At 39.0% G+C, this 15,206-nt stretch overlaps 1 protein-coding gene and 1 long non-coding RNA gene across 3 annotated transcripts in view; both read left to right on the top strand.

Annotated features, from left to right (window-relative positions):
* Positions 1 to 514: 514 nt before the first annotated feature.
* Positions 515 to 7,901, top strand: fam3c (FAM3 metabolism regulating signaling molecule C). Of its 2 annotated transcripts, none has more exons than XM_085138052.1 (10): positions 515 to 645; positions 1,040 to 1,095; positions 1,216 to 1,320; positions 2,693 to 2,719; positions 3,083 to 3,206; positions 3,407 to 3,465; positions 3,563 to 3,613; positions 3,711 to 3,795; positions 3,890 to 4,016; positions 7,077 to 7,901. In XM_085138052.1, exons 2-10 carry the CDS (start codon positions 1,080 to 1,082, stop codon positions 7,164 to 7,166), a joined length of 684 nt encoding a protein of 227 aa, XP_084994178.1. In that variant the 5' UTR covers positions 515 to 645; positions 1,040 to 1,079; the 3' UTR covers positions 7,167 to 7,901. The 2 variants fall into 2 exon arrangements, with proteins under 2 accessions (XP_084994178.1, XP_084994177.1); XM_085138051.1 differs by having other exon boundaries at positions 532 to 721.
* A 5,109-nt stretch (positions 7,902 to 13,010) lies between these two features.
* LOC146499498 (uncharacterized) overlaps positions 13,011 to 15,206 on the top strand; it is a 46,046-nt gene continuing 43,850 nt past the window's right edge. The window contains exon 1 of the long non-coding RNA XR_014870444.1: positions 13,011 to 14,949. This is a non-coding gene — a long non-coding RNA (uncharacterized LOC146499498). The remainder of the gene's footprint in view (positions 14,950 to 15,206) is intronic.

Raw genomic sequence — 15,206 nt, 5'->3', positions numbered from 1 at the left:
ATCTGATTGGCTAACACACTGTCAGTGCGCTAAACGCATACCATGATAGACAAACAGTCTTGGATTGGCCAAGAGAGTTTATGTTGTGAAGAGTAAAAGTGGCCATACTAACTATTTACTTTTGCACATTTCTGATGATTCCTCTCTTAGACCATGTGTCAGGTCTTTGCTGGATTTCTTCCTATTTCTCCTGTAGATATTTTTGAGGTACATGTATATTTTTTGTTTGTTATATTGTTGCTTGAAATAGCCCATATTCAGTTATTTCCCAACTCTTTCCAAATCCAGTAGGTTATACTCCCATTTGAATCATTTAAAAAAAAAAAAAAAAAAAAAAAAAAAAAAAAAATATATATATATATATATATATATATATATATATAGAGAGAGAGAGAGAGAGAGAGCGTAATTATTATATATAATTACGCTAATAATTACGGAAGCTGCTCCTTCTTGTACTGTCCAGGCGCTTTATTTCCGGTTCGTCTTTCCTTTTTCCGGCGGAGTGGCGCCTCTTTTTCACGGTTTGCTCCTCCTCCACAGTCCAGCTGTCATGACGCCTATCAGCGCCATCATCTTAAGTTAGTCAGCCTGTCCTAAAAGAACCACACCGGAGAGTCCACCGGTATTTTGTTACGTGAACAGGTGAGGAAGTCGTGAACATTTATCCCAAAGCTCAACTACGTATTTGTCTTTTTGTAGAGGCTGAGATGCGGTGTCGGTGAGTAAAACCTGTCAAAGACGAAGAAGTTGTCCAAGGGGTTAAAAGCTAGTTAGCTTTTCAAAATATAGCTTTAAAAATGCATTTCGTGCTTACATACGTTACATTGTTCGTTAATTCGGTCGCAATAACTAGATATTAGAAAAGGAGCAAGGTCACTGTGTTTCGGCGTTAGACACTCCTATAAATAACACACAGCACAAGCTAACTTCCCCCTTTAGACCACCCTGTAAAGCCACGCAGATATACACCATTGACTGTAGAAAACAGTCACTGATATACACATACAGACACCTACACTTTTATTTGATATTACAGGTTGTCGGCTGTTTGTAAAATATTCTGGAGAGTCGCAAAGATGATTAGGGCTAATGGTAAGTCAGATATATTTACTATAAATATTTAAACAAACATGTTTGCTATCTAAAACCATTTTGCATCAGTGATTCAGATGGCTGATTAACCGCACCTCTCCGTTTTCCCTCTCTTCGCAGGAATTATCAAGTTGACAGTGTTGGTCATTGCATTCCTACTGGCTGTCTTCCTGGCTTTTCAGCTATTCGAGATTAATATGGATTTTAAACTGGCTAATGTGATTTGTGAGTAAGCTTTCCTGTAAGACTGGATTGAACAGCAGTGTAGGTTGGAGATAATCATCAGCAAAGGAAACAAGACAGTCATTTACTTTGTGTACTTTCTGTCTGCAGGGACATTTAAGTCAGGCACGTCCTGCATCTTGGTTAATTAATTAATTAATTTATTGGGTCAGCACTTTATGGCTTTTAAATATATAAAATAATCTTTATTTATATACAGGAAAAAGACAAAAAATGTCAGTCACAGGTTTCAGTTCACGATATAATGGGCTGTAATGCAATGTATATGTATTGTTTACTACATATATTATTAATAAATTATTCATTTTAATCGATTAAAGTCAGTTGTGAGCCGCAAGCCAGTATTTTATCTCATACGCCCTTCTCTTCTTTCCTGCCTCCAGGAGGGTTATCTGCCTGTCTGGCACAGTTTTAGAAGAAGATGAAACATTCATTTCTTTTGTGATCTTAGAGTTGTGAAAGTGGAGAATTTTTAAAAAAAATGCAGCTTTTTACCCTCTCGATGTTACTTAAGGGTGTGCGTGGGAGTTTGCCAAACAAGTCTGCATATGTTTTGTTGACTTGGAGAAGGGATTCGACCATGTTTCTTGGAGTATCCTGTGAGAGATGTTTTGGGAGCATGGGTTGTCTGGCCCATTGCTACGGGCCATTTGATCCGTATACAACCGCTGCAAGAGCTTGGTCCACTAAGCCAGCAAAAAGTTGGACTTGTTCCCGGTGGCTGCCAGGGCTCCCCTAAGTCACAGATTCTGTTCATGATTTTTATGGACAGAATTTCTAGGTGGAAAATCTGAGGCCATGGTCCTGAGCCGGAAAAGGGTGGAGTGCCCTTGTTTACAAGTGAGAGGAGAGCGGGAGATCAATAGACAGACTGGTGCTGTACCGGTCTGTTGCGGTGAAGAGAGAGCTGAGCGTATACGCGAAGCTCTCGATTTAATGGCCGATCTACGTCCCTACCCTCACTTAAGTTCATGAGCTTTGGGTAGTAACCAAATGAACAAGCTTGTGAATACAAGCAGCAGAAATGAGCTTTCTCCGACGGGTGGCTGGCCTCTCCCTTAGAGATGGGGTGACGAGTTTGGCCGTCCAGGAGGAGCTCAGAGTAGAGCCGCTATTCCTCCACATTGAAAGTATCCTCTGCACTCCTATAACTGATGGTTGTAATTTTTTTTATGCCTCTAGTTTATCTTGACATAAAGAAATGTTGCACACTTATTACTTATCTGTATTAATTGTTGCTACTTGGATAAACATTTACAAAAATATAATATAAATCTTATTTATAATCCTAATAATAAACATATTAGATATTATAAAGTCTACTTACATCTACATCTCCTATTTTGCTTTTCAGCAAGATCTGTGCCAGCAGGTGTCCTTTGTAAGTGTTCTCAAGTGTTTACTTTTTTCTTTTTATTCTCTATTACTCATGTGTTTTGATATGCCTCTGTCTTTTTTTTTTTTATCTATCTCTGTAACAGACAGAACAAAAATGGTAATCAGGAGCCTGTCTCATATTGTAATGTAGCTAAATCCTTTTGAAAACATCTAGATATTGTGTTTAACTGTGTGTTTTACGCTTAGCTATTGCATTAGTGTGCAAATAGACCCCCTTTAGATGAGTTCAAGCTGTACCATTCCTTGATCACCCGTATTTGTGCCTGTTTGTGAAAAGCCTTAAACAATGTAATTGGACTGCCTGTGACCTGATACTGTGCTGTTTGGGCAAATTTTGTGTTCTCAGCAACGAAGCCTGTCAGGCATAAATGTGGGCTGTCCAAGGCATGTTCAGCTGGACATTTTGCCTTCAAGATGGCAAGTGGTGCAGCCAGTGTGGTCGGGCCCAGAATCTGCCTGGAGGACAAAGTGTAAGTAGGATGTGAGACAGTGTGTTATAAGAAAGAAAGTGTTGTCTGATTATTCTGGGCTGTCTGGAAATCTACATTATAGTATGTTAAACATGTTATGAAGTGCCATCCTTCTATAAATCACTCATTTCCTTAAGTTTATATGCTTTTATATTTAAATGTATCCATATGTTCTCCCCCTTTCATATTTTTGGTTGTAGAGTAATGAGCGGCGTGAAGAACAACGTGGGAAGAGGAATCAACATCGCCCTGGTTAATGGTGACGTTTTCCACTCGAGTACCCCACTTTAAATTCCGAGAGTTACAAACCTAATTCTGAAAAACTGTATTTTTGTTTGTTTATTTTTGTCCAATAGGGAGGACAGGGGAAGTTGTCAAAACAGAATATTTTGATATGTGGGCTGGAGGTGAGTATACTTGAGAACCATTTTTTTTTTTTTTTTTTTTGTAGACATTTACGAATCCAGTTCATACAGTTTGTTAACCGTGTGTCACTTTGCATAGACGTGGCTCCCTTGATTAAATTCCTGAATGAAATTGAAGATGGGACCGTTGTGATGATGGCCTCATTTGATGATTCCGCAACAAAGTAAGAGCATTTCAACTCGCGTGAGCAATAAATATGGTTGCTGTTTCTAGTTGCCGGGATGGTCATGAAATATTATGTCTTCTTTGTTATATAGACTTAATGATGAAGCCAGGAAGTTAATTGCTGATCTTGGCAGCTCAGCTATTAATAATCTGGGCTTTCGAGATAACTGGATCTTTGTGGGAGGGAAAGGCATCAAGACCAAGAGTCCATTTGAGCAGGTAAGATGATGCACAAAATCCCATATTTAACAAAAGCTGGAAACTAGATTATTAGTGACCTTATTAACATCTACACCATCTTAATGTGTGTTTTCTTCAAACATTCAGATCAAACCACAAGGCAAACCACAAAGTAAATGGTAAATGGCCTGCATTTGTATAGCGCTTTTCTAGTCCCTAAGGACCCCAAAGCGCTTCACACTATATTCAGTCATTCACCCATTCACACACACATTCACACACTGGCGATGGCAAGCTACATTGTAGCCACAGCTGCCCTGGGGCGCACTGACAGAGGCGAGGCTGCCGGACACTGGCGCCACCGGGCCCTCTGAACAAAGAATGCTGATACACTTGCTTTTCTCCATTTCTCTTGCTTTAAAGGCTTACACCTACTCCTTCACTAGCACACTTAAGCATACAGACACACAAAAACACATTCATCAGGAGATCCAACATCAGAACCCTTTTTTTCCTCACACTAGTGTCAGAAAGCACAACAAGAAGTAACAATTTTGTTTTATGCCTTAGTTTAGATTGTATGTAGGAATTGAAATCGAGATCCAGATATCTAAAATTGTTAATCTGCTTGCCTATTGATTCTGCGTATTGGTTCCACTTACACTTGACTACAATCCGCTAATTTCCGTTTGTGAGTCAGAGAGGGAACATAGTGACGCAGTCTACAGCGTGGATATAAGTATTACTTTTATTTAAAAAGGGTGAGAGCACAATGGTGAAGTGCATCCAGCAAAACTACATCCAGGACAAAAAAACAACTGGATTATGCTGTGAGCACTTCAGCTCTTTGTGCGCACCTGTACAGATAGCATACTAACGCTAAGCTAGCCACAAGAGTGATGTTTAAACTGAGTGAATGCTGACCCAAGCCCTCATTAGGAAATGGATTTGTTTGTGTGAGCAGTTTATTTTAAAACATCTGTTTTTCTCTTTTGAATATTTATTATTGCTCATTATTAAGACAATTATTACTTAGTCAATATTGTATTTAAAATACTTATCTAATTACTGTGTCAGAAAAGTAACTTAATTACTAAATAAGTAATTTAACTAAATACTTCTTAAAATCCCTATAAACCTTGAGTGGGCAAACAATAGAAATGAAACTCTTTAAATAATAAATAATTTTTTTTAAAGACAGAGACTCTACAGTACGTAGCGGTAGCATCTCTTCCACAATGTAGCCGGCAATCATTTTTTTAAGCTCACCTTCAGACGCTTTCTGTGCTGCTGAAGTAAAATCAGGTTTTGCCTGCTTAACAGGAGTTGCCGCGGTGTTATCCATGGATGATGGACAATGATCACTCAGAAGTGTTTGTCTATGCTCTCATGTCAGGCGCTTCAGTAGATTACTCGTGGGAATGTGTCCATTTCATAAAACAGCCACAGGCTTCAGCCGACTCCGACATCTTCTGTTTTAGAATACGACTGTGCAGCAAACTGGCGCAAAATGACGCGCAGCTGCACTACAGCAATGTTAAAGCGGCAGAGTTTACTTCTACGTTTAGAAGATAAATTATTGAAATTAAACAATGATATTCAGCGAGTTTAATTATTTTACAATGTAACACAAGTACATTGTAAGTAACTGTAATTAAAATACCTAAAAATGAACAGTAATTAGTTACTCTACTTTTTCAGTGGAAAAGTAATTTAATTACAGTAACGCGTTACTTAGTAACAACAAACCTTATCTGTCTATGAAAAAGACACTTCTGGAAACAAACTCTAGTCTTGGGACCCATGGGGCTTAGATTGTGTCCCCTCCCAGCCTTGAACCAGGGATCATTTGCACATCAGATGAAAAATCCATACACCACAGAGCCATAGAGCAAAATATGAGGATGAAACAGCTTGACACTTTATTTCTATTAGGCTACTAAGACAATCTTGAGAAAATGATTCTGCTGAAATGTCACTTGGGAGATTACATCCTGTGTTTGTTTTCTTTGATCTTAGTGGACATTTGTGCGTGCGCACCGCTACACTTTATGGCCCTTTTCCCCTTTGGCGTCACTCTGGTTGGCTGCAGATATCTGGGGCTAACTTCAGACGGCTGTGGCTTCAGGTCGATTAACACTTACTGAGCAGTTTTTATTGGGCTTACAGTAATGTAACAACTTGCTGTCAACTTGAGCTGTGTTGTCTTCTTGAAAGTGTAAAAGTTGGCAACACTTTGCTAACAAAGCAGGATTAAGTGGGACACTTGTTGCCTTGAGACAAAATCCTCGTACAAGGTGATATGACATTTGGAATCATTCTCATTTTAACAGTTACCTGCTAAAAAGCACTCTTCATAAGGAAATCACAAAAAAGCTTCAAGGGGAAGATTCATTTTTATCTCTGTTTTCAGGAGCATATAGCAGAAGGCATTTGTTTGCAATTTGCAAAACTGATAATGCCAACAAATATGCTTATACATTTTTAAGTAGACCTGTAGTCCACACGAGTCTAAAACTCATGTGGATGGTGGCACAAGAGTAGTTGCCCTATTTTATGTATACATTAACATTTAGTACAATTAAGATGGTAAATCTTTAAGTCCCCAGTGGTTCTTTTCCTGGTTCAGTTAACATAGTTCTGCAGCATGTTTTGTTCAGAATTCTCATTTAAAATCACTTATGGTATGCTCCGTGATGCTGAGTTTTCACTTGAGGAATCTGTTGTATACAACCTTCTGAAATGTTCCTTGCTGACACAACCAAATGAAACCCTGCTGTAACGTTACAGCAGTGCAAACTGTGTGAGTCACACTAATGTTTTTATGCTCGGTCGTAATTTGTAGCTAGGTTAATTTTACTTGTGGAATCACTGCTAAAAGAACAAAGTGCACACAATCAGTCATTCAGGGATTCATATTTTGTAGTCAGATATTCACTTTACAGCCTGTTTGTCATCTTTAACCACAAACCAGTTTTGTTGGTTGCTGGTCCTTGTCTGTTCTTATCATAACATTTTACTATTTTTGTCATTAGCTGTTAACAAGAGAGACTTTTAGGACTTTAACCTTTAACATGGGTCTTATTTTTGTTTTCTCAGCATATAAAGAACAGCGCAGAAACAAACAAATTTGAAGGCTGGCCTGAAGTGTTGGAGATGGAAGGCTGCATACCGCAGAGGCAGGACTGACCTTTAAGGCGCTGCCCACCTTTGCGTTCACTCTTGTCTACCCATGTGTTCTCACCTGTGCTGATGTTCCTATCTTGATGAGACTTTACAGTCGTTGCACTTTTTGTGCTCAGAAAGGCCATTGTACACCTCTTACACAGAAGCCTTTTATCTGAATTTGTCCACCACAACAATCTCACTAAAGAAGACATTAGCAGGAAGAAGGAGCTGCTGTGATGATGCTTCAATCAGAGCAGGAAGCAATGTGGGAAAGGAAACTTGGACCCTATTACACTTCTCCTTCTGTTTGGATGCTATTAAATAGATGCTAAATCTGGTTTATGAGTAGACTGCACTGATCAAAAGGCTTTAATGATTTGCTCTCAATCAAACTTTCTATCTTTAGATTCTCTTGGGACTTGGTTGTGATAGTGTTGCATAATGGAAATGGTGACCAAAAAGAACGTAGTAGATCAAATTTTTGGGGGAGGGGTGGCTAATTTTTTGATAACTTGTACCCTGCCTTAAATAACCATTTTTAGATCTGCTTGTTTGTTTGTTTGTTCCATATGTTTGCTGTTAGAAATGTGATTTTTTTTTTTTATTAGATTTGAAGATTTTATAACCAAATGTACCAAATTCACTGTGATGTTTTGTATATATTTGTTTAGAGAAAGAAGCCGTTTTAAAAGGGATTAATTTAATGAGCATTTGAATACTAATATAATTTCTTAAAATAAATGATCTTGTTGACAATGTTTGCAGTTGATTAAGTGTTTTGTAGCCTCTTGAAGTGCAGACGTAGCTTTTTCAGTGTGTCCACAGCAGTTGCACTGCTATGTGGTTTTTCTTGTTCCCTCGAAACAGACCTTGTTATTTAAACATTAGGTGTAGATGGATTGGATTTCTGTTTGCTCACCATTTGATCACTTTCAAACAAGATAATAGAGCGTTTGCTGTTTCACACTGGCTAGGTGTGACATTCTGTCTTCTCTTCAGCTTAGCTTCTATTTGGGGCAAGGTTTAAAAATCTTTGGTGGCTTTAGTATTACACTGAACTAGTCCATATTATTGAATAATATGGACTAGTATGGATTGAATATTTCCACTTGGTTTTGAATAAAAAGGGGAACTTTTTAGAGTAGCTACCAAAAAAAGGAGTCATTTTGCACTATTGTTGTACAGCTATGTTAGAGGTGCCGGAGAAGAATACAGTCACTGAATTGTCAAACTTTTTTTTCAAACTCTTTATGGCTGTAAAAAAAAAACAAAAACAAAATAAGCCTTTTTTAACATAAGGAAACACCGGCTCTCAGAACGACTCCTTAGCCCCTGCGATCATAGTTTTTACAACGTACTCGCGCACTACATTTCTATTTGCGATCACCTTTTAAACAACTTCAGATCACACTGTGCGGTATCCTTTCCTCCCACATACAAGAACGTTTCGAAAACATTTGCGCAACAGTGTTTAAAAGTTGCACATTTTCTTTTTTTTTCTGTTGAAGTGACAAAATAAAGCACTGATCAACTTCACTTTTCACTTGACATAACTTATCTACAAGTGCAAAACAACTTTTAACTCTTCAGTCTCTAATGCTGTCATAAGATTGTATTTTTTTTTTTTTTTAAAACCTTTTGTTTTGAAAGCAGTCAGTGAAGGGACTTTACACTCACTGGCCACTTTTTTAGATACACTTCGCTAGTACCAGTTTGGACCAATGTTTGCCTTCAGAGCTGCCTTAGTTCTCTACAGATTCAACAAGATGCTGGAAATATTCCTAACAGTCCATGTTGACATTATGGCATCACACAGGTGCTGCAGTTTGACATGATTTGAGCTTTATGGCACATTAACACAAGCTAGGTTCATCAGATATAAGTACGCTGTTCGCTTTATAACTAAAAATGAGCAAATGCTGAGAGCAGATTCTTTGGCCAGGAAAATGCTGTGTAATAATATGGCAGATTTTTGGAAAGAGGTGAAAGCTCTTAATAACTGTAAACCATCTCTACCATCAACTGTTGAAGGTGTTTCTGGGGCAGATAACATTGCAGCATTATGGAGACAGCATTACAGTGCGTTGTTTAACTGTATAAAAAGTGATCCATATGAGGACAATCTTGACATGAGTAATGACACAATAAGTGTGAGGACACATGAAGTATATGAAGCCATTCATAGGTTGTCTGATAATAAAGCTTCTGGTTTGGATCACATCACTGCAGAACATTTAAAACATGCTATTTTAAGGCTAGCTCCTCTTTTAGCACTCTGTTTCACTGGGTTTATGATTCATGGCATATTACCAGACTCAATGCTGTGTATTTTACTGGTACCAGTTATGAAGGACAAAGCTGCAAAAGTGAGCTGTTTGGATAATTACAGGCCAATTGCACTAGCCAGTATTTTATCTAAGGTGTTAGAAAGAATCTTGTTTGACAGAGTTAGTGTGTTCATCTCTTCTCTGGATAATCAGTTTGGCTTCAAACCAAAGCACGGCACTGACATGTGCATATATGCACTCAAGGAAATAGTCAGTTTGTATAGGGCTAAAAATTCATCTGTCCTCATGTGTTTCATTGATGCCTCTAAGGCTTTTGATCGAGTGAACCACAGAAAACCTTTTGATAAATTGAAGACACGGGGGGTTCCTCAATACATCATGAGGATTCTCTCTTACTGGTACGCTCATCAGAACATGCAGGTTAAATGGGGAAGCAGTATTTCTGCCCCCTTTGGTGTCAGCAATGGTGTCAGACAGGGTGGGATTTTGTCTCCAATTTTATTTAATTTATATGTTGATGATTTGTCCATACAGCTGAGAGCCTGTAACACTGGGTGTATATTAGGTAAAACATTGATAAATCATCTTATGTATGCAGATGACCTGGTTGTTTTTAGTCCAAGCAGTGCTGGATTACAGGATCTTCTTAATGTCTGTACTGAATATGGTGTGCAATATGACATTGAGTACAATGCTGCTAAAAGCGCTGTTTTGATATGTAGAACCAAGCAGGATAAACAGCTAAATTTCCCTTTGTTTAAACTGGCACAAAAAACTCTTGAAGTTCATAAAAAGGTGAAATACCTTGGTCACTTTATTACTGAGCAAATGAATGATGATGATGACATGTACAGACAACGATGCAAGCTCTATGTGCAGGCAAATACTATTGCACGCAAATTCAGCTTTTGTTCACTTCCAGTTAAAGTGGCTTTGTTTAAAGCGTATTGCACACCGCTATATACTGCCCCCTTGTGGTCATCCTACAAACAATGTAGCATGCTGAAGCTGCATGTTGCATATAATGATGCGATGAGAATCCTTTGCAGGATACCTAGAAGTGGTAGTGCCAGCCAGATGTTTGTAGCTGTGGGTGTTTGGACTTTTAAAGCACTTTTAAGAAAGTTAATGTTCAATTTTAGAGAACGACTGGATGGTTCAAGTAACAGTATAATTTTAGCACTTACAGATTCAATTCAATTCAATTCAATTTTATTTATATAGCGCCAAATCACAACAAATGTCGCCTCAAGGCGCTTCATAGATACAGAGAAAAGCCCAACAATCATATGACCCCCTATGAGCAAGCACTTTGGCGACAGTGGGAAGGAAAAACTCCCTTTTAACAGGAAGAAACCTCCGGCAGAACCAGGCTCAGGGAGGGGCGGCCATCTGCTGCGACCGGTTGGGGTGAGAGAAGGAAGACAGGATAAAGACATGCTGTGGAAGAGAGACAGAGATTAATAACAGATACGATTCAATACAGAGAGGTCTGTTAATACATAGTGAGTGAGAAAGGTGACTGGAAAGGAAAAACTCAATGCATCATGGGAATCCCCCGGCAGCCTACATCTATTGCAGCATAACTAAGGGAGGATTCAGGGTCACCTGGTCCAGCCCTAACTATATGCTTTAGCAAAAAGGAAGGTTTTAAGCCTAATCTTAAAAGTAGAGATAGTGTCTGTCTCCTGAATCCAAACTGGAAGCTGGTTCCACAGAAGAGGGGCCTGAAAACTGAAGGCTCTCCCTCCCATTCTACTTTTAAATACTCTAGGAACAACAAGTAGGCCTGCAGAGCGGGAGCGAAGTGCTCTAATAGGGTGATATGGTACTACCAGGTCATTAAGATAAGATGGGGCCTGATTATTTAAGACCTTGTATGTGAGGAGCAGGATTTTGAATTCAATTCTGGATTTAACAGGAAGCCAATGAAGGGAAGCCAAAACAGGAGAAATATGCTCTCTCCTTCTAGTCCCTGTCAGTACTCTTGCTGCAGCATTTTGGATTAACTGAAGGCTTTTCAGTGAGTTTTTGGACATCCTGATAATAATGAATTGCAGTAGTCTAGCCTGGAAGTAATAATGCATGAACTAGTTTTTCAGCGTCACTCTGAGACAGGATATTTCTAATTTTAGAGATGTTGCGCAAATGGAAGAACGCAGTCTTACATATTTGTTTAATATGTGCGTTGAAGGACATATCCTGGTCAAAAAATGACTCCAAGGTTCCTCACAGTGTTACTGGAGGCCAAGGTAATGCCATCCAGAGTAAGAATCTGGTTAGATACCATATTTCTAAGCTTTTCAGCGCCGAGTACAATGACCTCAGTTTTATCTGAGTTAAGAAGCAGAAAGTTAGTGGCCATCCAGTCTTTATGTCTTTAAGACATTCCTGCAGTTTAACTAATTGGTGTGTGTTATCTGGCTTCATGGACAGATAGAGCTGGGTGTCCATCTGCATAGCAGTGAAAATGTATGCTATGTCTTCTAATGATGCTGCCTAGGGAAGCATGTATAATGTAAACAGAATTGGTCCTAGCACCGAACCCTGTGGAACTCCATAATTAACCTCAGTGTGTGAGAGGACTCTCCATTTACATGCACAAATTGGAGTCTATTAGATAGATATGATACAAACCACTGCAGTGCAATACCTGTAATACCTACAGCATGTTCTAATTGCTCTAATAGAATATTATGGTCAACAGTATCGAATGCTGCACTATAGGTCAAGAAGGACAAGCACAGAGATGAGTCCACTGTCAGAGGCCATAAGAAGATCATTTGTAACCTTCAATAAAGCTGTTTCTGTGCTGTGATGAACTCTGAAACCTGACTGAAACTCTTCAAATAAACCATTCCTCTGCAGATGATCTGTTAGCTGTTTGACAACTACTCTTTCAAGGATTTTGATATGAAAGGAAGGTTGGAGATTGGCCTATAATTAGCTAAGACTGCTGGTCTAGAGATGGCTTTTTGAGTAAAGGTTTAACTGCAGCCACCTTGAAGGCCTGTGGTACATAGCCGATTATTAGAGATAGGTTGATCATATATAAGATCGAAGAATTAATCAATGGCAGGACTTCTTTGAGCCGTTTTGTAGGAATGGGGTCTAAAAGACACGTTGATGGTTTGGAGGAAGTAATTATTGAAGTTTAACTCAGAAAGATCGATTGGAAAAAAAAGAGTCTAACTTAACATCAATGGAACTAAGAGTAGCTGTAGATAATATTACATCTGTGGGATGATTATTGGTAATTTTTCTCTAATGATAAAAATTTTATTTGTGAAGAAGTTCATGAAGTCATCACTAGTTAACGTTAAAGGGATGGTTGGCTCAACAGAGCTCTGACTTTTTGTCAGCCTGGCTACAGTGCTGAGAGAAACCTGGGGTTGTTCTTATTTTCTTCAATCAGTGATGAGTAGTAAGCTGTTTCTGGCTTTGGCGGAGGGCTTTCTTATAAAGCAACAACTATTTCTCCAGGCTAAATGACAGATCCGACAGTGAGTGGTTCCCGTTACTCATCCAGTCTGAGAAAGCACTGGTTAAAGTGTTTGTGTATTTATTGATTTATTTTAAAGTAATTGTGTTTTATGTATATTATGGTTTTATATTTTTACAAATGCTTTATATACTTATTTATATACTTATATATATTTAATGGTCTATACCTTGTGTTGGGGTGTGTGTGTGTGTGTGTGTGTTTCTGTCTTGTTTTTATGGACATGAAGTCTGCCAATAAAGATTGAATTGAATTGAATTGAATCAGTCAAGCTGCTGTGTTTCTACAATGTTACGATCGAAAGCGGGCCAAAAAGAAAAATATCCCCCACACCAATATATTACCACAAGCCTTAACCGTTGACAGGCAGGATGGATCCATGTTTTCACATTGCTTACACCATATTCTGACCCTACCATCAGAATGTGCAATCGAGACTCATCAGACCAGGCAACGTTCTTCCAGTCTTCTATTGTCCACATTTCATTGCAAATTTTAGCCTTGGTTACCCGTTCTTAGCTGTGTGGTCTTCGTGCTGCTGTAGCCCACCTGCTGCAAAGGTTATCAGCTCAAAGATGTTTGGTCATTCTGCTCTGATGTCTGGTATCAACAAGGCGTTTCTGCTACTCTCTGGATGTTTTTCCTTTTGCACACTATTCCCTGTGCACCCGAGATGAGATGGCTATGTGGGAAAATCCCTGTAGATGAGCAGTTTCAATGATACTCAGACCAGCCTGTCTGGCACCAACAGTCAAAGTCAATTAAATCACGTTTTTCCCCATTCTGATGCTCAGTTTGGACTTCAGCAGGCCATTTTAACCATGTCTAGATGCTTAAATACATTGAGTTGCTGTCATATGATTGGCTGATGAGATATTTGTGCTAATAAGTAGTTGAACTAAATAAAGTGGTCAGTGAGTATATAAACAGATTATCTATAAACTTTTAACTGTTTTGATTGGCAAGATTTAGCTGCATTGAGATTTATTTTGCTCACTGGACATTCCCTGTCATTATGTTGAGTTATAGTATAGCGGTGTAATTACTAGATCATTGTGTTTAGAGTCATATTTACAGTAAATCAGCACACCTGTACCATATTGCCCTTTCAGTCTTTAAAAATACAACTGGTTAAAGAAACACTCTTTGTAGTGACCTGTAGGGAGCGCTATTGCCTTATTTTTTTTCAGGCGGCAGGCCATATGTTTTGTAGTGACTTCCCTCTTTGCATGTTGTTTTGCTTCAGCTGTACAGTAGAGTAAGTGTCCGTGAGTGGCTTTGCTCCTTCTAATGAAAGATCCGAGGCCTTTTTCGTACAATCACGTCTGTGTAGCAGATTCCATCAGCACTGCTGTAAATATCCCATTAATGATGAAGTTTGGCCTACTTTCAACTAAATATGCAATTTCTTCCTCTTGAATAATTAACCTAATACATGAAAAAGTGATAGAAAATGCTGTACCTGCATGTCTATTGAGGGTGTGAAAATTGAGTTGCCTAACCTCTCCTGGGGCTTTCTCTTCGTGTCAGCGTCACATTATAGTGGAAAATTTTTCGGTCTCCCTCCTCAAAGCATATTTACTATCTGCATGCTCTGCACCATGGCAGCAAGCCAACGGTTCTTTAATTAGTCACTTTTTTTTTTTTTTACACCTTCTGCTGAAGTGACCTCCTCATCTCCTCTCAAGATAAAAGCTCTCCCAGTAGTGGAAGAATCACAGTGGGGTATTTTCTTTGATGTCATCTGCGCAGCACACATACATCCCACATCCCCATTGTAATTTATATGCACGTGTGTTTTTTTTAAAGGGCAACATTTGTTTACCAACTGTTCCATATGTAGCAATTTGTGCGTGACATTGTTGCCTGCTATGTTAGGACATAGTATGTTACTGTTTTTCTCTTCAGAGCGTCATGTTTCATCATGTTCGTGTTACATATGAACACAGAAACGTCTAGTGCGAGCATGAGTGCTAAACTATATGAACACAAGAGGACTATTATGTCTGTGAAGGTTCTCAGTCATCCAGGTCATCGTAGTCAAAGGAGCTTGCAAAGAAAAGCGTCTGGACTTCTTTAAGTTACTTGAAGACGTTTCACCTCTCATCCGAGAGGCTTCTTCAGTTCTAAGGTCAAATGGTGGAGAGTCCCAGATATAACCCTAGTGGGAGTGTCCCCCCACAGAGGGACAAAAGGACCCCCTGATGATCCTCTAATCGCCTGAGCCAAGGTGTGGAACTGGGTGTGGGTCCCAATCAGCCAGAGTTTCGG

This window comes from Neolamprologus multifasciatus, chromosome 17 (genome assembly GCF_963576455.1).
Source record: "Neolamprologus multifasciatus chromosome 17, fNeoMul1.2, whole genome shotgun sequence".
Taxonomy (NCBI): domain Eukaryota; kingdom Metazoa; phylum Chordata; class Actinopteri; order Cichliformes; family Cichlidae; genus Neolamprologus; species Neolamprologus multifasciatus.
The sequence above is the reverse complement of the archived record's forward strand: the minus strand, read 5'-3'. Positions and strand labels throughout refer to the sequence as shown.